The sequence below is a fragment of the Kogia breviceps genome, chromosome 1 (genome assembly GCF_026419965.1).
Source record: "Kogia breviceps isolate mKogBre1 chromosome 1, mKogBre1 haplotype 1, whole genome shotgun sequence".
NCBI lineage: Eukaryota > Metazoa > Chordata > Mammalia > Artiodactyla > Physeteridae > Kogia > Kogia breviceps.
In genome coordinates this window covers 91,229,411-91,251,578 of record NC_081310.1, presented here as the reverse complement: position 1 = coordinate 91,251,578, position 22,168 = coordinate 91,229,411, and the positions used below count along the sequence as shown (strand labels likewise).

Genomic DNA, 22,168 nt, shown 5'->3' with positions numbered 1-22,168 from the left:
AGGTGGGGTTGTGTGCAGGGGAGCATGCTCAGTACCCTGTTTTTGCTCCAAGCTCTTCAAAAGTTGCAGTTGGGTTTTTTGGTCTCTTTGTATCTTTCGGGTCCAGAATTTGTGCCAACTGTGCAGGCACACAGTTATTTTTAGTCCCATACAGTTTCTTTGTATTTTGTTGCTTGAGGAGAGGTGTGTCCAGGTGCAAGCCTTGCAGCACTGCAGCAAAGTGTCCCAGGTCCCAGCAAAGTGTCCCAGGTCCCAGCCTGTCTCACAGTGGTTAGGACTCCAAGCTTTCACTGCCGGGGCCCGGGTTCAATCCCTGGTCTACGAAGTAAGATCCCACAAGCTGCACGGCCAAAAAAAAAACAAAAGTGAAAATATTGAGTGGTGTGTGCATTTGTGTGCCTATGTGTATGCGGCATTGTTGTAAAAAAGCAAGTTGCAGAATAATTATGTGATGTGATATGTCAACAATAACAACAAAAATGAACAAAATATAAATATGTAAGGGTAGATGTGTGTTTACATGAATATGAATGTATAGGGAAAGTTCTGGAAGGACAACAAATTTCTCAGTGGTTATCCTTGAAGAGGGGAGTGAAATTGGGGGAGAGAGGTATCACTGTCATTTTTACTTTATTTACTTCTGAATTAGAAGAATATACAAACAGAAAGAATATATTATAGATAATGTGTGTATTTTCCAAAAAAACTGTTTAAAGCACCAACACAAAATATAGGTGAGAGGAACAAGGACTGAATCTCTAGGAATGGTTCTGAGCTCTGCTCACATTCCCACTGATGAAGGGAGAGCACTAATGAAAACCAAAACAAAACAGTATTTCCATTTCCCTTTCAAAATTAAGGTTTCTTTTCAGTGTCACTTTTATTTTTCTAGTAGGTTTATCTGGTTTGCATGGAAGAGAAAGCATGAGATCAATTTTTATAATTAACTTTTAAATCTTAGAGCTATGAATTTGCTAGGTCTGTTAGAAAATTCCCTGGGCTCTTAGAGTGAAGTGGCCTTCGTTAAGATTTTCAAGAGACAAAGTTTACTTTTTTTTTTTTTTTTTTTTTTTTTTTTTGCGGTGTGCGGGCCTCTCACTGTTGTGGCCTCTCCCGTTGCGGAGCACAGGCTCCGGACGCGCAGGCTCAGCGGCCATGGCTCACGGGCCCAGCCACTCCCCAGTATGTGGGATCTTCTCGGACCGGGGCACGAACCCGTGTCCCCCGCTTCGGCAGGCGGACTCTCAACCACTGCGGCACCAGGGAAGCCCAAAGTTTACTACTTTTGATACCGAAAAAGCTTTATCAAAAGGCCAGGCTCTTGTTCAGCTCATCCAAAAGAATTTGGGCAAGGAACACATAACACAAAGAAAAACACACAGACTGAGGAGCAAAGAGAACAAAGAAGCAGTTTATTTAGGGCAGAAGCGAAAGTTACACACTCGGAGAAGAAGAGTGTGGGCGTCCTCCCAAGTGAGGCCGACCCGCAGAATTTTTGATCTCCTTTTTGATCTTATTTTTAGGCTTTTGAATGGGTGGGGTCTTTTTATTTTTTTTTTTTATTTTTTTTTTTTATTTATTTTTTTTTTTTCGCAATGCGGGCCTCACACTGTTGTGGCCTCTCCCGTTGCAGAGCGCAGGCTCCGGAAGCACAGGCTCAGTGGCCATGGCTCACGGGCCCAGCTGCTCCGTGGCATGTGGGATCTTCCCAGACCGGGGCACGAACCTGTGTTCCCTGCATTGGCAGGCGGATTCTCAACCACTGCGCCACCAGGGAAGCCCAGGTGGGGTCTTTTTGATTAGCGGTGGAATATTCATTGAGGGGAGGGTTGAAGTGTGGCCTGGATGCACCAGGTTGCATCAGCTCCTGGTCCTGTGCACTTGTCTCCTGAAGCCACCGTACATGCACTCTAAGAGTTGTTTTCCCTTAAATTTTTCCGTACTAGTCGAGTGAGCCTCACAGGTGGAAGCTCCTACAGGGTCATCAGGCAACCTGTGCATTTTTTTTTTGCGCATGATCCTCGGTTTTCATGGTGAGAGTTTCTCGTTCAGATGTTACAATGTTCCTGTTTCAGAAGTCATTCCTCCATGCATCATGGCCTCATTAAGTGCAAAACAAGGAAGTGTCTTTGCCTTCTCCCTAATGCGTATACATGAGGAGGCTGTCCTTGGGCTCGGCCCTGTCTTTGCTGCCTCACTTTCTGCAATGCCTAGAAATTACAAGTGGGAGCCAGCGTTCAAAACAATATAATATTAAAATGGAAATAACTAGCCATACTCTAGCTCAATTACCTCATTTACAGATGAGGAAATAGAACTTTAGGAAAGAGAAGTGGCTTGACAGCTAGCCTCTGTCAGATTGAAACCAAAACCAGGATTTCCTTCCTCCTCAACCAGTATCTTTAGCATAACATATCACCAACTTAAAATTCTGCAAGTTTGGGAGGAGTCTAAGTGTGTTCTGATGTGAGATAACAAGGTAGGGCATTTGTATATAACATCAAATTTCTGTAAAGCTCTTACATGTCAATAGGCTATATTATTTCAGTGACCACTGCTAAAGTACAGGCTGTGGTTTAAGGTTACACCACAAAATCTATTTCAATACCTTGTAGTTTTCTTCCCTTGTCTCTATCTATCTCTTCCTGTTTGGGGAGTTATTCTCTCATCTTGACTGCCTTTATGTGTTTCTATATTCACATCTGTTTCCGGACCTCTGTGTGTGTGTCTTATTCTGTGTTCATTTTCCATCTATGTTTGAGATTCAGTGTCTGTGAACTTGGGTATCTTTCTTAGTATTTTTTACTTTCCGAGCGCCTTTGTCTTTCTCAGTTTTCCCCCATTTTTTTATGAAAAAGCCTACTAGCCCCTAGCTATTTGATTCTTCCCAGGGGAGGCCCCAGATATTGTGGAGCAGATATAAGCCATCCCTACCATGCCCTGTCTGAATTCCTGACCCATATAATCCATGAGAACAATAAAATAGTTATTTTACACCATAATGATTATTATTTTAAATTTGGGGATGGTTTGTTACACAGCAATCGATTCTCATCCTGGGCTATACCAAAGACGACCAGGCCAGCCTGCTTCGCACACTCCCCTCTCCTGACTCTGTGTCTTGGATGACTTCACTGAACTTCTACCTGCCTTCATTCTAGTATTTCCGCAATCCAATTGCACTGCTTTGGAGATTCTACAGGTGGCACAATCTACCTGCATTCCTGCTCAGGACTGCTCTCGGCAAGCTAGTCAGAGAGCCGTTGGCCTGAATACTACTGAAGAAAAGTTACCAACACTGAGGACTGGCCTAGCTACAAATCCATAAACTTCAACCTCTGCTGGGCCCTTGGCATTGCTTGGCAATCCTTTTACATGTAAACTGTCAGCTGCTTCTCCTATTCACCGTAATGGTCATTCTAAACTCTCTGGTATCCTTAAGCCCCCTACTATCATCACCTTCACCCCCTCTTTCTCAACAGATGACTGACTCCTTACCCAAGAAAATCAAGGCTATCAGATATAAACTACTTTAACGTTCTTACTCAATATCTGAAAATAGATTTGCATATGCATCTTTCTCACCTCCTGCTTTTAGCTCAGAGGGAGAGGTTTTCCATACCCAGTTCAGAACCAACTCTCCACCCATGTTCTATTCTCATGTCTTTAGGATCTGCACTTGCTTCATCAGGTATTCCCTCCTTATCATGCATCCAACTTCTCCCACTCTGCTGACTTGTTCCCAAAGACCCATAAACAAGTTCAAATCTCTACTTAAAACAAAACAAAATCTCCCTTTATTTCCTTGACCCCCTCTAGTTACCATCTTCCTTTTTTTTTTTAATTTATTTATTTTGGGCAGTGTTGGGTTTTCGCTGCTGCACACAGGCTTTCTCTAGTTGCAGCGAGCAGGAGCTACTCTTCCTTGCGGTGTGCAGGCTTCTCATTGCAGTGGCTTCTCTTGTTGCTGAGCACAGGCTGTAGACACGCAGGCTTCAGTATTTGTGGCACATGGGCTCAGTAGTTGTGGCGCACGGGCTTAATTGCTCCGCGGAATGTGACATCTTCCTGGACCAGGGCTCGAACCTGTGTTCCCTGCATTGGCAGGTGGATTCTTAGCCACTGTGCCAACAGGGAAGTTCGTAAGTACCATCTTCTAATTCTCCTTTCTTACTGTATCACTCAGGGCTCTTGATAATAAGCAACTGTATCAGATTCTGGATATATTCAGTTTAAAGAAAGGAATTTATCATGGGGGGGAAGCTGGAGGTAGATCAGCCTATCCCACTGTTGTGGTGAATGGGACCAAACGATCTCCCTCTCTTCTAAGTGAATCTCGCTTATAAGTGAATAAGTCTCACTTATTCAGAATTCAACATCCCAGAAAATACAAACTGGCCAAGCCTAGATCACATGCCTGCTCTTTGGCTTTCTGTATTAGTCAACTCAGGCTGCCATAACAAAGTACCACAGACTGGGGAGCTTAAACCACAGAAATTTATTTTCCCACAGTTCTGGGTGCTAGAAATCAGAGATCAAGGTGTTGTCAGGGTTTTATTTTCCTGTGGCCTCTCTCCTTGGCTTATAGATAGCCATCTTTTTTAATATTTATTTATTTATTTTTTGGCTTCATCGGGTCTTAGTTGTGGCACACAGGATCTTTTGCTGCAGTGCACGGGCTCCAGAGCACATGGGCTCTGCAGTTGCAGCACTCAGGCGCTCTACGCTCTAGTTGTGGCACGCTGGCTTAGTTGCCCTGCAGCATGTGGGATCTTAGTTCCCTGACCAGGGATTGAACCGGCGTCCCTTGCATTGCAAGATGGATTCTTAACCATTGGACCACCAGGGAAGTCCTGATAGCCATCTTCATTTTTTTTGGCTGCATTGGGTCTTCCTTGCTGCACGTGGGCTTTCTCTAGTTGCAGCGAGCAGGGGCTACTCTTTGTTGCAGTACGCAGGCTTCTTATTGTGGTGGCTTCTCTTGTTGCTGTTGCAGAGCATGGGCTCCAAGCACACGGGCTTCAGTAGTTGTGGCACGCGGGCTCAGTAGTTGTGGTGCACGGGCTTAGTTGCTCCGAGGCATGTGAGATCTTCCCCGACTAGGGCTTGAACCCGTGTCCCCTGCATTGGCAGGAAGATTCTTAACCACTGCACCACCAGGGAAGCCCGCGATAGCCATCTTCTTGTGTTTTCACATGGTCTTCCTTCTGTGCATGTCTGTGTCCTAATCTCCTCTTCTTATAACTATACTAGTCATACTGGGTTAGGGTCCACCATAATGACCTCATTTTAACTTTAAAGTCCCTATCTCAAAACATGGCCAAATTCTGAGGTACTGGGGATTAGGACTTCAACATATACATTTAAGGAAGACACCATTTAGCCCATAACATGAGCCCAAGGTGACAGAAGGGGAGATCTGACTCCTTTGGCTTCTGTAGTAAAAAGCAATCACCGCTTTCTATTGACTACTCACAGTGGGGGATTCCCCCAGGGATACCGAGGTGCTGATAAGAAGGGGGAGAGGAGTGGATCCCCTCTGTTATGAAAGCATAACAGATTTTTAAAAGGAGTAGTAACTCATTAAAACACTATTTCTTTTCTACTCAGTCTTCATCCAAAAGTTATCAAGCTCCTGTCCCCCAACCCCAGCCCCTGACATTGCTCAGGCAAAGGTCATGAATTGTTTCCAGATTGCCACATTGAAAGAACTCTTTCTTGAACTTTTCTACAGCATTTTATACTGTTAACTTCTCCCTCCTTGAAGATCCGTCCTCTCTGGGCTGTCCTGTTCTCACTTCTTTAGCCCCTCCTACCCAATCTCTTTTGTCAGCTATTCTTCCTTTATACACCCTGTCAAAGTTGCTGAGTGTCAAGTTTCTGTTATTGGTCCTCTACTCTCCCCCTCCCCACCTCTCCCCTCACTTCCCCTTTCTTTCCCTCACTGTTCCCCTTTTCTCTCACTCAATACTCTTATAATCAGAGAGATGGTATTTATACTTCATCTTAACCTAGGATGTTTGGATGGGCTTCACATGGAGCTTCTTAAATTCTAGGGAAAATGATGTGTATGTGTGCATTTTTTCTTGGGAGAGGGCCTAAAGCTTTTATAAAAAGTTTAAAACATCAACCATGTTGGTGCCTCCTAAATCTTCTTTTGTCCAGACCCTTCTGAGTTCCAGAGCCATATGTCCAACTGCCTACTTGGCATCTCCACCTAAAATCACCACCAACCTCCAACTCAGTGTCAAAAGCTGAGATCATTATCTCCCTCTCCCAAAGCCTGCTCCTCTTCCTCTATTTCTTATGTCCAGAAAATGTGTCACCATCCTCCTGATCACCCAAATCAGAAAGTTGAGCATCACCTAGCCCCTCCTTCTCCATCATTCCTCACTGCCAATCACTCAGCCAAATCCCATCCATTCTACTTTCTTAACATCTCTCCTAGACGCTTCCATTGCATTTTCACTTTTTTATCTCCTATCTTTCAGCTAAACTGTTAAAATAACTTCCCAAGTTTTCCCTCCACCTTCAATCTTTCTCCCCTCCAACCTGTTTCTTGGACTGTGTCATTCCCCAGCTTAAAACCTTGATGATCAGTTTTACATTTTGTAAAAACTACTCTGATAGCAGTTCCAGAACATACAAGTTGTTCACCGTGACATACAAAGTCCTTTATGATCACCCAATAAATATTAATTGAATGACTCGTCTATTCCAGGCACTGTGCAATATGCTGGGGATACAATGATGAACAAGAGGAACAGATTCCCTACCCTCAAAGAACTTATAGTCCACAAATGTGATGAGTACTACAAAGGAGAAGCACAAGCTCCTGAAGGAGTACAGAGGATGAGAGTGTCACAACTTAAGTCAGAAAACGAGAGAAGGCCTCAACCTCCTGTGTTGCACTTCTAATAGTCATCAACTGGTATGGTTCCAGATACGGAACCAACAACTTTGTATGCATTATTTCATTTAAACCTTACAACAACTCCTTGGGGTTAGTACCATTTTTGTTAACCCAAGTTTAGAGATATGGAAACTGAGACCTCAACAGGTTAAATAAGCGGTGGAGTTGGAATTCCATCCCACAGTCACCTGAAACACAGCCCTCTTAACCCTTTAAGAGCCCATGCTTCTCCTTTGTGGTACTCACGAATCCTGTGGAGCTATACCCAGCTCTGTAAACATGCCAGCCTATTTCACTCCAAGTTTCTGCTGATGCTGCTTCTGTCGCCTGAAATGACTATTTCCCTCAAAAGCCTTCCTGCTGAACACATACTTATCTTCTCTGATCCAATTAAAGTGTTCTCTCTTCCACATGGACTCCTCCCCCAGATAGAATTAGCCACTGGCTTCTTTGTGCATGCACAGAATTTCAGAAATACTCTCTTAGTCCCTAAAGCACTTCAGATGCTCATCTGGTAGTCTCCCCTTAAGAAACTATAAATCCCAGGGGATGATACCTGATGAACTCTGTAATCTCAGAACCTTGTGCTGTGACTTTCATTTCAACATTAGGGAAGAGAAGAAGGAAGGGGGTGAAGAAAAGGATGAGGGAGAAAAGAAAAAGCAAGGGTGAAGACAAACACTCCAGCATAAAATATGCCAGAACCATCTGTCCTTCTTTTAAAAATCTGCATTTTACCTATCACTGTAAAATTAACCCATACCACCCCAACACACTCAATTGGAGGCTTGCTCAGGAGAACCTGCAGAACTGTTTCCCATTCTTCTGCTGTCCTGTTGTGCTCTCCCTCCTCTCCTTCCTGTCTAGCCCACCCTCTGGGCAGCTGACACTTCACCCCTCCATTTGAAGGCCACAGACAGAAAACGAGTCAACAAGAAAATAAAACCTCAAGGAAGGAAAACTAAAGTGAATTCCTTGCACCACATCATGTTGCAGAAAGCCACTTGGTAGCAATGAACAACAGAGAGCGCTGAGGGGTAACCACCTTTCGCCTCAGAAACCACAGAAAGCCCTGAAGGTACTCTTCCTGTTTTAGGTTTCCCAGATAAGCATCTGAGGTACTATATCATGGAGCCTGAAGCTTTCAGATACTAGTCTGGATTTTGGAAGATGTAAACAAATCACTTACGAGGGAGCTCTAAGAATGTCCATCTTAGTCAGACATCGTCTAATCCAAGGGTCTGTGGGGGAGGGTTGCTGCAGGAACATGTTGGGGGCGGGGAGGATGGGAATGGTGGAGGATCAATTAAGTCTCCTCAGGAGCAAAACAGAACAGAAATCAAAACCCGTGAAGCCGTTTTTATTTGACTCTGGAGTGGAAAGGGGCATGAGTCCAAAGCAGCGGTCAGCAGGCACTTGTGCCAGCCCCTGCCTCCACTCTACCGCTGCCAAACATCACTGGCTCACTTCTGTCTGCTGCTCACCTCCTGGGCTTTTCCAAGGCTTTTCCAAGTAGGACCAGCCCCAGATGTCCAGGAATCTGCTGGGGGCATGATATGGCCAAGCAGAGCCGTTTGATTTTCTGTCTGAGAGTGTACTGATATGAGAGCAAACAAAGTAGGGAGGAGGGTGGGGGAAGGGTATGGGTACGTATGTGTTGGCAGGAGGGATGTTGAGTAAAGAGAAGAGGTTAGCAACCTTACCACTTCATAACCACTGCGCCTACACTTTTTCTGGTAAGAAGCCCTGGAACTCAGGCTGCTACGTTCACAGACCAGCTGAGGCCCAGTGGGTCCCTGAGGGGCCCAAGCTAACCTAAACTACTGTGGCCCAGCACAGCCCTAATAACACTGGGGTGAAAGTAAAATGCCCTGGTCCTCGCCTCACCCTGCCCCCTCCCCCCCACCCCATTTCCACCTTTTCTGTGTTCCTTCCAACCTTTCAGTGGTAACTCCTCCTCCCAGAGCCCATTTCTCTCCTACTGCCTGTGTTTCTTTTAATAAAGGATGCAAATTTCATGATCGAATTCACACTACTGAGTTAGTAAGAGATCCCAGAGGCATATGCATTTCCAATTTTGAAAGAAAATGTTGGGGGAGATAATATTGGGGTGAGGGACACTTCTAATGATCTGATGATTTAAAAGTGAGAAGTTTTGAGGTAGAACAAGAGACCCCCTCAGGGAATGTCCTCCTTATTGAGTCTCATTCCCAGGGTCCTGTTGTCCTGTTCATGTCACCGGGTGGATCCAAACCAGAGAGGTGGGGTTTCATTTGTCAGTGTTCAGATTCAGGAATCAAATGACGTTTCCAGAAAAGGAAACTGATGAGTAATAGGCTTGATGGGTGGGGAGAAAGGCTGTTTACTTCCTCTCTTCAAGTCAACTAGGTTCCCTTAGGGCTCTGATATCTGTGGTGACTTGTCTACTCGAATGCACAGCATGTGGCAGCTGCTACCACCAACGGCTCTGCTGCTTCTAGGTAAGTCAGAATCACCCTGCCTGGGAGTTGAGCTCAAGATGCCCTGGGTTCAGCAGACATCCCTTTTCAGGCAAGGGATGAAACCCCTTACCATGTCTATAGATCTAGATTGAGCTTCTAGGACAAAGTTTCAAGCATTAGAGATGTGGAGAATTGCTGGCCCTGATTTGGGCATAATCAGGAGATGAAGGGGGATGTGAGGTCTCCATTACTTCACCCCTCTGGGTCTCAGTTTGTCTATCTATAAACTGAAGAGTATGGACTAGATGGTTCTGAAGTATGAGACTAGATGGTCTCTTCCATTCTCACATTCCAGTGTTCCTCTCTAAGTCTTTTAATTTCCTCCCTTTCCAGGGGACTTGGGGTGAGGTTGCTTTTATGGCTTGATTCAGGGATATTCTATCTGTACCCTTAATCTGGGAGTTCGAACAGGGACCACAGAGTAAGGGAATGTGTTGAAAACAGGGGTTTGGGTGGACAAGGGAGTAGGAGGCACAGACACTGGAGACCAGAGGACAGGCAATGGGGGAGCTCTCCACTATATTTATCTTGATTCTTAGGAACACAGGCCTCCCAGGGCAGAGGTGGGCAGGGGAGTTTAAACTCACCCCACACTCCAGTCACCCTGATCTCTGCTGCTACTCAATATTCGTTTCACTCTTTTTTCTTACAGTTACAGGTGGCACGCAAGCTGGTGAGTTTGCTTTGTGGTCTTGGATGGGTAAAGTGAGGAAGGGAAATGTGCAATAGCCACAGGGTATTAGAAAATGTTCTTTGCACAGAAAATTGCTGATGTGGGGTTGACAGAGGTAATTCCCCCAACGCAGTAGGGCTTGGCCCTATGCTTCTCTGGCCAATTTTGCTCAAGATAAAGAGAAACCGAGAAGGAGGCCAAGCCTCTCCAAGCCAATATGCTCAGACTGAGTGCTATGCTAAGGCCGAGTTGCCAACTCTTGGTTTGCAATGGGTTTTGAGCCTCCCTGGGAATGCCAGTGTAGGGCTGGCTCGTTTCCCTGCCCTCATCTACATTCTCTTGACTCCTCTGCAGATCTCCCAAAGGCTGTGGTGATCCTAGACCCTCAATGGGACCGGGTCCTCACGAATGACCATGTGACTCTAAAGTGCCAGGGGGAGTACCCTCCTGGAGACAATTCCACACAGTGGTGGCACAATGGGACTCTCATCTCAAACCAGGCCTCTAGCTACTTCATCACAAAAGCCAAAGTTGAGGATAGTGGAGACTACAAGTGTAAGACAGCCCTCTCCACACTCAGCGACCCGGTGAAGCTAAAAGTCTACGTGGGTGAGTAGGTGAAGGGGAAAAGGGAAATCACCAATAAATGGTAAAACAAGAGGCCCTGAAAGACTTGGGAAGCACCAGAAGATGATGTTCCTGGGGCTTAAAACTACGATGAGATGATCTGTAGTCCTACTGAATTATATCAGAATTGTAGTCCTAGCTATAAGTAGGCCTTAGGTAAAAAATCAAAGCCTGGCATATACTACAGGGCTGCTGCCCTGCACAATTCCAGGAATCAACATTCACATAGAATATATACAGCATGAATGGTGTCATCTGAAGGTCAGGGCATGACACTGATGCTCAATAATAGTTATTGAATAAATTAATGAAACCATTTTAGGACCTCAACCTCCTCACTCTCAGACACACAATGCCCTAAGCTACCCCACAAGCCATCCCTAATTTACCATAATATCTATCTCTCTCTTCCCATCAATGCCACACTCAAAATATACACTTCAGCATAAATTTGGCCATGTGATATCTTTCCTAACAGAGATATATATACACATTCAACCTGCATATTCATCATGGAATCCAAGTCTTTGTGTATTAACAGAATCCAGTCATTAGATGCAAGTATTTTACAGGCAGAGATCTCTCCTGGTGTCCCTGAAATCACACCACATAGCCCAGTACCTGCAGTGTCACCTTGTAAGCCTGACTCTATTTTCATGGCTGCCCCATGTGTATAATGTATGTGAGTGAAACAAGTCTGGAGCAGAAGGAGGGCCTAATGAAGGTGGACCTGCAACAGAATTCCATGGAATCTGAAGCTGATTTTCTTGGCTTCTTTGCCTGACTGTGTCACTTAGCTGACATGGTTCTCAGTCTACAGAGCTACAAAGAGGAATGTCTATTATCTAGCTAGATGAGAGATAGATGGCCACCTATGACCAAATAAAATGGAGAATTATCAACAGGAAGCAATAGAAAAATCATATCTGGTAGTTATTAGTTTGTCTTAAACTTGGCTCTAGAAACTGACTTTAGAAGTCTAATCAGTGAGAACTGTTTTAAACCGTGACCAAGAGCATTAACTTCACCAGGCAAACTCCTGATCATTCTTTAGGACCCATTTCACTTATCTCCTTCTCTGAGAAGCTTTCCTTACTTTCTTTGGGCAGAATTTCTTTGCTCCATTCTCTTTGGTCCTTCAGTCCTTTGTTCTTAGCCTGCTGTAGCACTTATCACACTGTACTGTAATTATTTCTATGTCTAGATCACAGATTCTTTGATGTGTCTTAGTCATCTGGGTATCCCCAGTCTGCACAACATAGTAAGTGCTCAATAAAATATTAGTTTAACGAATGTACATACGGACATTCACTGAGTCCATGACAGCCAGAATGGAACAAAAATGTTCCCCCCAAAGAAACCAGAACGTATATATACATATATGATTACATAGGTAACCCCTGTTAATATTTAAGTCCATGTTTTTTCTTTTTTTCTGAGCATACATACTTTTTGTATTCTGTCTTTTTAACTTAACACTGTCTGATGAATGTTTTCTCATGTCATTTTAAAATTTCTATGCAATATCATTTTTACTTATTCAGACCAACTTCCTGACCACAATTTCAAGTTCTGTGTGTGTGTGTGTGTGTGTGTGTGGAGCCTGGTTACTTGGCAAAGCAGTTGTGAAAACAAGTATCTTGGTGACATAACATTCTCTCTCTCAGAGGCTGTGCTCAGTAATGAAGATGGCCTTGCTGAGACGCTGTGGCCCTTCAGAAACCACCAATTTCCCCTCCCTGATATATTTTTTTTAAGATTTAACTTAATTTTTTTCTTTTTTGGCTGCACGCAGGCTTCCTCTAGTTTTGGCAAGCGGAGGCTATTCTTTGTTGCGGTGCACAGACTTCTCATTGCAGTGGCTTCTCTTGTTGCGGAGCACAGGCTCTAGGCACATGGGCTTCAGTAGTTGTGGCTTGCAGGCTCTAGAGTGCAGGCTCAGTAGTTGTGGCACACAGGGTTAGTTGCTTCGTGGCATGTGGGGTCCTTCTGGACCAGGGATCAAACCCATGTCCCCTGTATTGGCAGGTGGACTCTCAACCACTGCGCCAGCAGGGAAGCCCCCTGACTTTTCTTTTTCTTTCTTTTTTTTTGCGGTACGCGGGCCTCCCACTCCTGTGGCCTCTCGCATTGCAGAGCACAGGCTCCGGATGCGCAGGCTCAGCGGCCATGGCTCACAGGCCCAGCCGCTCCGCGCCATGTGGGATCCTCCTGGACCAGGGCACGAACCCGTATCCCCTGCATCAGCAGGCAGACTCCCAACCACTGCGCCACCAGGGAAGCCCCCCACCCCCGTGACTTTTATATTGAGTTCTCCTTCATGATTTCTGCAGCCACTCCTGTGGCCACTCAGAAACCTTTTTCCTGACTGGCTGCAACAGTCTTCCAATATTCCTACAACTGTCCATTCCTTCTGAAGTCTACCTTTCCTTTAATTGGGCAAATCATCATTTTCTAATACAATTTTTACTCTTTGATCTAGAACTTACAATGGCTCCTTATTACCTGCCATAGCAAATCCAAGTGTAGCCATTAAGGATACTGCAAATTGCTTCTCACCTGCCTCATCACTTAGACCCTATGCTCTAACCTTATGTTTTGACCATGTGTGTGTCTCTCCCTCGCCACCATTAGACAAAAGTTCTTGGTGTGACTTGAGTTCTCTTGCAGGGCCCAGTTGACTTTTTCCCAAAGAAAGCTATGTAAGGATGGCTCCCAGTCTGGCTTTCCATCATCCCCCAGGATCTGGGTGGTGAGCATCCCCTTCACAAGAGCTTTGCACTGAATGCTGAGGCCTCCTGGGCCTGTGTTCTCTTTGTGTCTTTCAGGCTGGCTGTTGCTCCAGGCCCCTCGGTGGGTAGTCAAGGAGGGGGAGCCCATTCAGCTGAAGTGTCACAGTTGGAAGAAAACTACTGTAGAAAACGTTCAATATTTCCAGAATGGCAAAGGCAAGAAGTTTTCTTATCAGAATTCTGACTTCTACATTCGAGAAGCAAAACTTGAACACAGTGGCTCTTACTTCTGCAGGGGGCTTATCGGGAGTAAAAACGAGTCTTCAGAGGCTATGAACGTCACTGTTCAAGGTAAGAGATGTGCAGAGACATCTAAAGGGCCCAGAGCACCATGTGTGGGGACTCTGCATTCACACTGGGAAGATGAGTTGGGAGGAGATTGCTGACCATTCCACAGACTTCTTTACAAGGGTCATTCACTCTGCAATGTGATAGCAGGTGCAGAAGTCACATTTCCTCCCCCATAAATATGCCTGTCCTTACTTACCTCATTCAAACTATATCCATAATGTTATCTGTCTCTATCATGCTGGCCCATCTTTACCTGTTCTCCTTTCCCCTCCAAGCCTCAAGTCATAGCCAAAAGCGAAGCTGGCTGTAGCACCTCACTTTCTCACATTAAGACCCATAACCTGTGTTCTGGCTCTGCTGCTAATTAACCATGTAACTGTGGCCAGATAGACTCTCTGAACCTCAGTTTCCACTTCTGTAACAAAGACATGCTGACATTTATTGGGCATCTTTCAATGTGCTGGACACTGTGCTGAGTGCTTCTTTACATGCAACTAGTCTGATGATCATAGCAACCCCTCACACAACATTAAGAGATCGGTCATATTGACTCTACAGATGAAGTAACTGAGGTGGAAAAAAGGGAAGAGGGTAATTAATGTGTCTCCAAGGGCACACCAAAGATTCAAAGCCTGTATACTGAACCACTAGATAAAATGAAAGGATTGGACAGGCGCCAATGTCCTATGACAGAATTTTGAATTCCACTAAGTCACTTAGAAAACATCTCCAGTTTCTGTAGTATCATCCTCCAGGGTCAGAGATCCCCTGCCACGGTGCTCCTGGACTTCCTAATTTCACAAAACTTCCACCTGTAATCAGACTAAGACGTTTGTTGTAAGCAATTTACATGTAGTAAGACAGCAAGATAGCCACACATCTTCTGAGATTTTAACAAAACAATGCCATAATTTGTATAAAAAATAACTTCATCACAATTTAAATTGAAAATAAATACTCTCAAATAGAGAATGAGAAAGCAAATAATAAAGAAAATGGGGGCAAAATGCCAACAATTAGTAAATCTAGGTAAAGAATATATGAGAGTTATTTATACTTTACTGGTAACCTTTTTTTAAGTTTGAAATTAAATCAAAATTAAGAGTTAAAAAAATCGAGACTAAAAATCCACTCTAATGTTACCAGTTTATAGACTACAGTGAGGAATGACTTTAAAATAACAATATTAAGGGCTAAGAGGTTGAGAACAAGCAAATTCTACCTCTTTCCATTTGGGGTTATTAGTTACTGAGCCGTGATAAAGAAATATTATCAATTTTCTGACAGTAAGTAGCAGATTTCAATGGTTCACTTTTTTGTTGTTTTTTTTTAGATTTCCTTTAGTAGGGTAAAAATAATGAGTATTATTTTGAGACACAAGAGAAAGTTACTGAATTAAGAAAGAGTGTTCTCGGGCTTCCCTGGTGGCGCAGTGGTTGAGAGTCTGCCTGTCGATGCGGGGGACACGAGTTCGTGCCCCGGTCCGGAAAAATCCCATATACCGCGGAGCGGCTGGGCCCGTGAGCCATGGCCGCTGACCCTGCGCGTCCGGAGCCTGTGCTCCTTAACGGGAGAGGCTACAACAGTGAGAGGCCCGCGTACCGGAAAAAAAAAAAAAAAAAAAAGCAACGGTGTTCTCACACCAACTTCAACTTTGATTACTTTCATAATTTCACACAAAACCCAGCTATAACCTACCTTGCTCAGCACTATGTCACATACCTCCATCAAACATGAAAACACTTTTGCTCAGGTATAGCATTAAGACCCAGACTCAGTGGGAGGAAGCTATGGCTTTTCACCAGACTCCCCCATATTCCTTAGAATCTGTCTCTTAGCAGGAGTCAGAAAGAATTTCCACTGATGACCTCACTGTTTATTCCAAATTTCTGCCTTAACAAATGTCATTTTATTCTCATCCCGCTGCTTCTTCTATTAGGTCAAGGAAGTCCACCATCCAGCTCATCATTCTTTCCACCTTGGCACCAAATCACTTTCTTCCTGGTGATGGGGCTCCTGTTTACAGTGGACACAGGGCTGTATTTTTCTGTGAAGAGAGACCTTCGAAACTCAAAGGAGGACTGGAGGAATGGCAAAGTCACATGGACTCAGGGCTCTCAGGGCAAATGAGGGTAATAAAAGCAGCATCCCCATCCCATGGAGGTGATAAAAGAAGTATCTCTGAACCTCTTTCTAAATTCACATGCCCAACAGGCATCTCTGGGAGCAGCAGGAAAATTACACCTCAGACTCTAGGCTGAGGGTCCTTAACCCAACTCTGTTTTCTCTTGGTCTCCTACGGAAAGGAAGGGACTATGATCTTCAGGTGCCAACAGTGAAGCCCCAGTAAGCAGCTGCATTACCAGGAATAGAAGTCTCAGAGCAACATGGATGCTTTCTCTATTCTAACCATTCCGTCCCAGCAAAGCAACAATACAGACTCTTGATGATTACCCTTGATGTATGAATATTGTCCTTAAATAAATGGATATGTAAATAAGAGAATTCATGGTTGAGAACCAGCTGGATAGTAGTCTGCATCTGTTGCTGCAGGGCTGGCTGCCTTCAGGTCACCCTAAAACTCCTTCTAGACAGACTGTGGGTACATCTGGGGGATCTAGGGGAGACAGCAGAACCAATGAAGGGGGTGGCTAAGAAAGAGCAGGGTAGTCCAGGAAAGACCAGAGAAGACCACCACCTGGGCTGTCTTCCTAGAATATGAGCCATGGTAGAGGTAAAAGAAAATCACAGAGGTGATGTAGAATAGAGTTTTTCAGGGGAGCCCATGTCAGAATTGGGATGGTCTGCAAGTGTACAGTGATCAACCCTCTTAATGTCATGAGTAGGAAATGGTCCAGGAAGGGGTGTAGGTGTTGGAAGATTTAGAAAAGAAAGCACAGAATAAAGCCATTGGAAGGAGAGCAACATTGCTGTCCCAGATTAAGCTCAGTGAACAGAGAGACCTCTGCATCCACACAGAGAAAGCATGAGAAGAAGTCAACCACAACTGCACAGGAAGGATTGGGTAGGAGGTGAGAATGCTTTTACTGGGCACAATAGTGAGAAGTAGAGAGCAGTGACAGGGACTATAAAACCAGCTTTTCCGTTTTAGTATCTAATTCAGATATAGGTTTGATCACATCATCCTTTAAACAAATGTTGGATTACCAATATTAAATGTACTGAACTCTACTGAGTTAAATTATGAAACTTTGAAATCCCTTAGCATGTCAATAACAATGGAGTAGAGGTGGAGAAGGCAATCACTGCTTATAGAAGAAAGCTTTAGCTATCTCTCTTTGTGTTCCAGAAGTTTTAAATAGAACCATTTCTTGATTTCAGTAAGGCATTTTACAAGATCCTGCTTCTACTGTCAGACAGAAGATGGAAAAACCATGGTAATAAAACAAGAACGAAAAAAATCCTTTTTTCCTCCCATTGTCCAAAATTCTATCAGTGAAACGAAACAGGACCCTATGGTCCTTGTCCCCCATGTCCTCTGCCTGCCTTTTGTCTGCGGAAAAACTTTAGCCAAAGAATAAGTTTAATCAGAGAAGTGAGAAAATGCAGAAACAAAGGAAAACAGTCAAAGGAGACCAAATTATAATAGTTTAGTCATTAAGCATAGTCAAGGACCTTTAGTTCCTTCTCAAAGGCTATACATAATATTCGCAGCCATTTCCTGTGAGCTGTCTTATAGATACTGAAACCCGGGTGGAAAGAGGTAACTACATGATGTCCAGATTGTAGCCATGACAAAAGCTGCCACAGTTCCAAGAACTGGCCTCAAGGAAATGGGAACAAACCGACCCTCAAACGGAAGAGGAATTGTACTTAAAACAGTCAAGATGACGCTGCTTAGACCACCCATGACCAGTTTCAAGATGACTGTCAGAGCTGACTGTGCTGCTTCTGCATGTAGCCCCCTCCCACAGCCTATAAAATCTCTTGCCCACTGATTGTCAGTGAGGGGAGTCGACCTATGGACAGGGTCCACCCCTCCCCCCCCCAGGTTGCCGGCATTCAAAATAAAGCAAACTTTCCTTTCCACCAGCCTTGCCTCTTTACTAGCTTTTGAGTGGCAAGCAGCCCAACCCCACTTTCAGTTACACAGGGATTAGTTTGGGTTGATGAGGAACTCCTCTCGTCTCAGCAACCATCTCACCACAATTCATATGAATTGGTAGCTTGCTAATTCACCAAATCTTGTTGGGACAATGGGGCAAAGGGAAATTTTCATAGGTGGTATTGGATAGGAGGATGAATGAGAATTAGAGGTAGTTTTAGAGCATGGGGCAGGAAAGAGCTAGGAAGGAGGTGGGGCCTGGGCGGAGGTATCTGGCCAGTCTAATTGTGTCAATTATGAGCTTTATGCCAAGACAATTCAAGCTTGGTATAGGAATATTAGATGAGATTCAGACATCAGACAAGGGCATTTGGAAATGCTGAACATTCAGCTCACATTTATTTAGTGCTTACAATGTGCCAAGCTTGAGTTTAGGTGCTGAAGATACCAAGATGAACGACCCAGGGTCATTCCCTGGAGGAACTTTCATTCTTAGTGAGAAAAAAAAAAAAAAAAATGTAAATAAAGAGAGAATGAAGAAAGGGCTGCAGAAAAGAGGCTTAATGTTTGGTGTTGTGGTGATGGATGACTAGGAGTTTGTCAGGCAAAAAGGAGAAGTGCTGAAGGCCCATGGGCAAAGATTCAAAAGCCAGAGAAGGGGGTCAAGAAAGTAGTTTGGTTCAGTTCAAGTCTAAAGAGTCAGTGAAGGAGAGGAGAGAGTTCAGGGGCCAGATTATGAAAGGCACTGCCTTCCAAGCTAAGGAGGTTGTAGTCTACCCTGCAGGCCACTGAGGGATTTTAAACAGGTCTTTTCTAAAGAAAGCCTCTCTGGCAGCTACCTGGAGGCTGGAAAGGAGAGGACAGCAGAAGACAGGAAACTGCCTAGGTGCCTAGGTAGTTATTGCAGTAACCGAAGGGATAAGTAATGAGGAAGTAAATGTCAGCAGGCTGAAGAGGAAGATGGTTATTCAAATATTTAGAAGGTAGGTTTTCCAGAAATTGGTAACCAGCAGGACGTAGCATGACTAAGGGCCCAGGGTCTGGAAACGCCCGTTTCACAAGTTAGGAAATACAAGTACAAAGGCAAGGCAGGCAGATGTTGGGTAAAAGGTTTCAGTTTGAGATTATGAATACTCACTTCCTCTGGTTGGTATTTTTAAAGCATCAGTTTCATGATGCAATTTTAGTAGAACCTTAGTCGAGCAAGTAAAAATTGTATTACTAGTTGCAACCTTAATCATGTAGACTAGAAACTTTTAAGCAAAACACGTGGTAGGCTGGCCGGAGCCCGAGTGGAGTGACACTGACACGTCCCGGGGTTCAAAAGTAAAGCTTCCGTCCCTGGGTGGGCTCGAACCACCAACCTTTCGGTTAACAGCCGAACGCGCTAACCGATTGCGCCACAGAGACAGACAGCTAACTTCCTTATTACCAATGTAGTTCTCTGACGAATAGTCCCGTAGTGTTCTCTGCGTCTTCAAGAAACTCTGGTTGAGGCTGGCGTAGGAACAGGTGGAGCCATCACGTTCCAGCGCACCAGGACAGTTAGTAGCCCTGAGAGAAGCGGGTCTTTTTCCCTAGGACCTGCGCTAGCACCTGCTTAGGTCTAGGAGAGAACTCACTTTCTACCCGGAAGATGCTAAGAAAACAAGAACAACCGAGAACGAATGAACGAAGGGTCTTTGGGGAACCCAAAATGAATGCTCTCTGTGGGTTCACGAGTTCACTTGGTTTTGCCCTGAGAAGTATATCAGTATACTTTTTTGCTGATCTAGACAATTTATGCATTCATGTGTACGTGCGCGAGTGTTAACTTATAATAAGCTTATTATTGTGAAATTTTAAAATACTGCGTCACATGTCCAATCATGTCCGACAAAATGTTGTATCTAAGTAAGGGAGCGTAACATAACAAAATTAATCTTCAACCCCAGCTGTTTTGAAAGGTTTCTACTAGCATATTAGGCACCCAGACAGGACACAGGATTTATAAATGCCTGTAATTTAAGGACTTTCACTCTGACATAATCCATATCCAACTACCCGAGGCCCTTTATCCAACATAATCAACCTAGGGATCCTGGTCAGTGCTGGGCCTAATAAGTTTCTCCTCTTCTCTCCAGCTTAGACAGAAGCTCCTCTCTTTGTTCTTGGGCCATTTAACAGCCACGGGCTTCGTGAATCACATCACCTCCACCCCAGGCATACCCAACCCGGCTACCACACCGGTTCCTCGCTGCACCCAAGCACACATAAGCAGCCATTTTCTCTGTTGCCCAAGCCCCAGGGAGCCTCTGACCCCTCCACATAGAACCTTCTTCTTCCTTCTGCACCGCCATCCTCTTAATTAGTGGGTTCCAGTTTAGGTGCAGGTCAAAGTTTTCAATAATTTCCAGTGAAATGAGAATACACACAAATATAGAGATGTATATGCATAAATTATATGTATGTGTGTGTGTATCTCAGAGAAGTTTGCTAAATGACCTCTAAGCTGGCATTGCTTTTTCACACTTTAAATGTCCTTTCTTTTATAAAATTATGATGAGGATAGATGATAGTTGATGTGGCTGCGATTGTTTTATCAATTTCCTAACTTGGCAAAATAAAAAGTTGGCAACCCTATATTGGTCACCAGCATCTGCGGGAAATTTTTACTCCTCTGTGAAGTCCAGGTTTGGGACTCACTACTCTCATCTTCATCTCCTTTATTGGATTGGCTGCAAAAACTAAAAATAACTTTCAAGTTTATTCTAAATATACATATATTTCCTATGCTTCACTTTGCATGTACACATTACAGCAATCCAAAAGAAGGGGGGAAAAAAAGAGTCAAAGAAAAACTGAGGCAAAAAGAAAGTACAAAAAGGGGTGGTAAATAAATCCAAAATATATCAGTAATCACAATAAATATAACTGGAGAAAACTTGCCAGTTAAAGACAAAACTGGATTTTTAAAATACATTTTATTTTGTTTAGAAGAATGACGTTAAAACATAAACAGAAAGACTGAATGTGAAAGAATTGCTAAAGATATGTCAGGAATATTCTAACGAAAAGAAAGTTGGTAGTTGGTATATAGCTATATATCAATAATATCAGACAAAATAAAGTTTAAGAAATAATGCCTTACTAGGGATGAAGATGGTCACCATATGCTAATAAAAGATTAAGTTCACGATGAACATATAAAAATTCTAAACACATATGTATCTATTAAAATAGCATTAAAATATAAAAGCAAGAATTATTATACCAAGAGGAAAATTGACAAATCCATCACCACAGTGGGAGAATTCAATATACTTCTCTCAGCATTTGATAGGTCAAGCAGAAGGGGAAAAAAGCATATAAACACATTTAACAAGCTTGATTTAATAGATATATATATAGAGAGAGAACTCTGCAACCAATAATCATTGGTTATACTTTCTTCTCAAATGCACATGGAATATTTATGGACATTGACTTCATATGAGTCAATAAAACAAGTCTTAACGTACTCATGGAATTGGCACTACTACATATGTATCTTTGAACAGAATGAAGTTTAACTCAGAAAGCAATTACTGTACAAAAAATAACTTTTGAAAACCTCACGTATTTGGAAATTTTAAAAACACCTGTTTTTAAATAACTCATGGATCAAAGAGAAATTGAATGAAAATTGAAAAATACTTAGAGAGTAGTAATAAAAATATACCAGAATTATCAAATGCTCAAGGTTTTACATGTGCACTTGGGAAAAGGAATACTGTACTAACCATCAATGTTTAGCATATGTGTTAAACAGTATTTTCTGTTAAATCTGTTAGAAAAAAACCAACAGAAACCTTCTGAAATGCAATTAATCCTGTTACAATGAGGGAAACATATAGCTAGTAACTATTCTGAGTGGTCAGTGCCATACCAATTAACTCCTCAGAAATAATCATCCTCTGGGTTCTGCTTTGGCTCTCCCTAGACACCCCAGAAACCCACCCCATAACACTGCTGGCCAACTCTAAGAAACTGTAGGCAGTCACATCCAAGGAGGCCACTCAATGCCTCCCAACCTGCAGGTCTAATTTAAGCCAGCCTACTGCAGATCCTGAATATAGGTCCCTGTCCCTGTACGTCTCCCAGGACAGGGCTACCTGAACCATGGTCCAGTTAATAAGTGCCCAGTGTTTGGCCCCCCAAGAGAGTGGCTACCCACCACTACTCAGTACACCTCTGTAGTCACCCTTGTTTGTGGCCACTTGTGGGAACTGCAGCCTCCACGCAATCTTGGCACCAAGAGAGTCAGGGAATAACAGAGAGGGCAGG

At 43.7% G+C, this 22,168-nt stretch overlaps 1 protein-coding gene and 1 non-coding gene across 3 annotated transcripts; one reads left to right on the top strand and one right to left on the bottom strand.

Moving 5' to 3' along the window:
* Window positions 1-9,273: 9,273 nt before the first annotated feature.
* On the top strand, window positions 9,274-16,302 carry LOC131741201 (low affinity immunoglobulin gamma Fc region receptor III-A-like). 2 transcript variants are annotated; one of them, XM_067039832.1, is made up of 6 exons: window positions 9,303-9,393; window positions 10,067-10,087; window positions 10,442-10,696; window positions 13,543-13,662; window positions 13,742-13,797; window positions 15,737-16,302. In XM_067039832.1, the coding sequence occupies exons 1-5, from the start codon at window positions 9,345-9,347 to the stop codon at window positions 13,780-13,782; spliced, it is 486 nt and encodes a 161-aa protein (XP_066895933.1). In that variant the 5' UTR covers window positions 9,303-9,344; the 3' UTR covers window positions 13,783-13,797; window positions 15,737-16,302. The 2 variants fall into 2 exon arrangements, with proteins under 2 accessions (XP_066895927.1, XP_066895933.1); XM_067039826.1 differs by having other exon boundaries at window positions 9,274-9,393; window positions 13,543-13,797.
* Window positions 16,303-19,199: 2,897 nt separating this feature from the next.
* Window positions 19,200-19,273, bottom strand: TRNAN-GUU (transfer RNA asparagine (anticodon GUU)). The gene has a single exon. It is a non-coding gene; the product is annotated as a tRNA-Asn (tRNA).
* Between the last annotated feature and the right edge of the window lie 2,895 nt (window positions 19,274-22,168).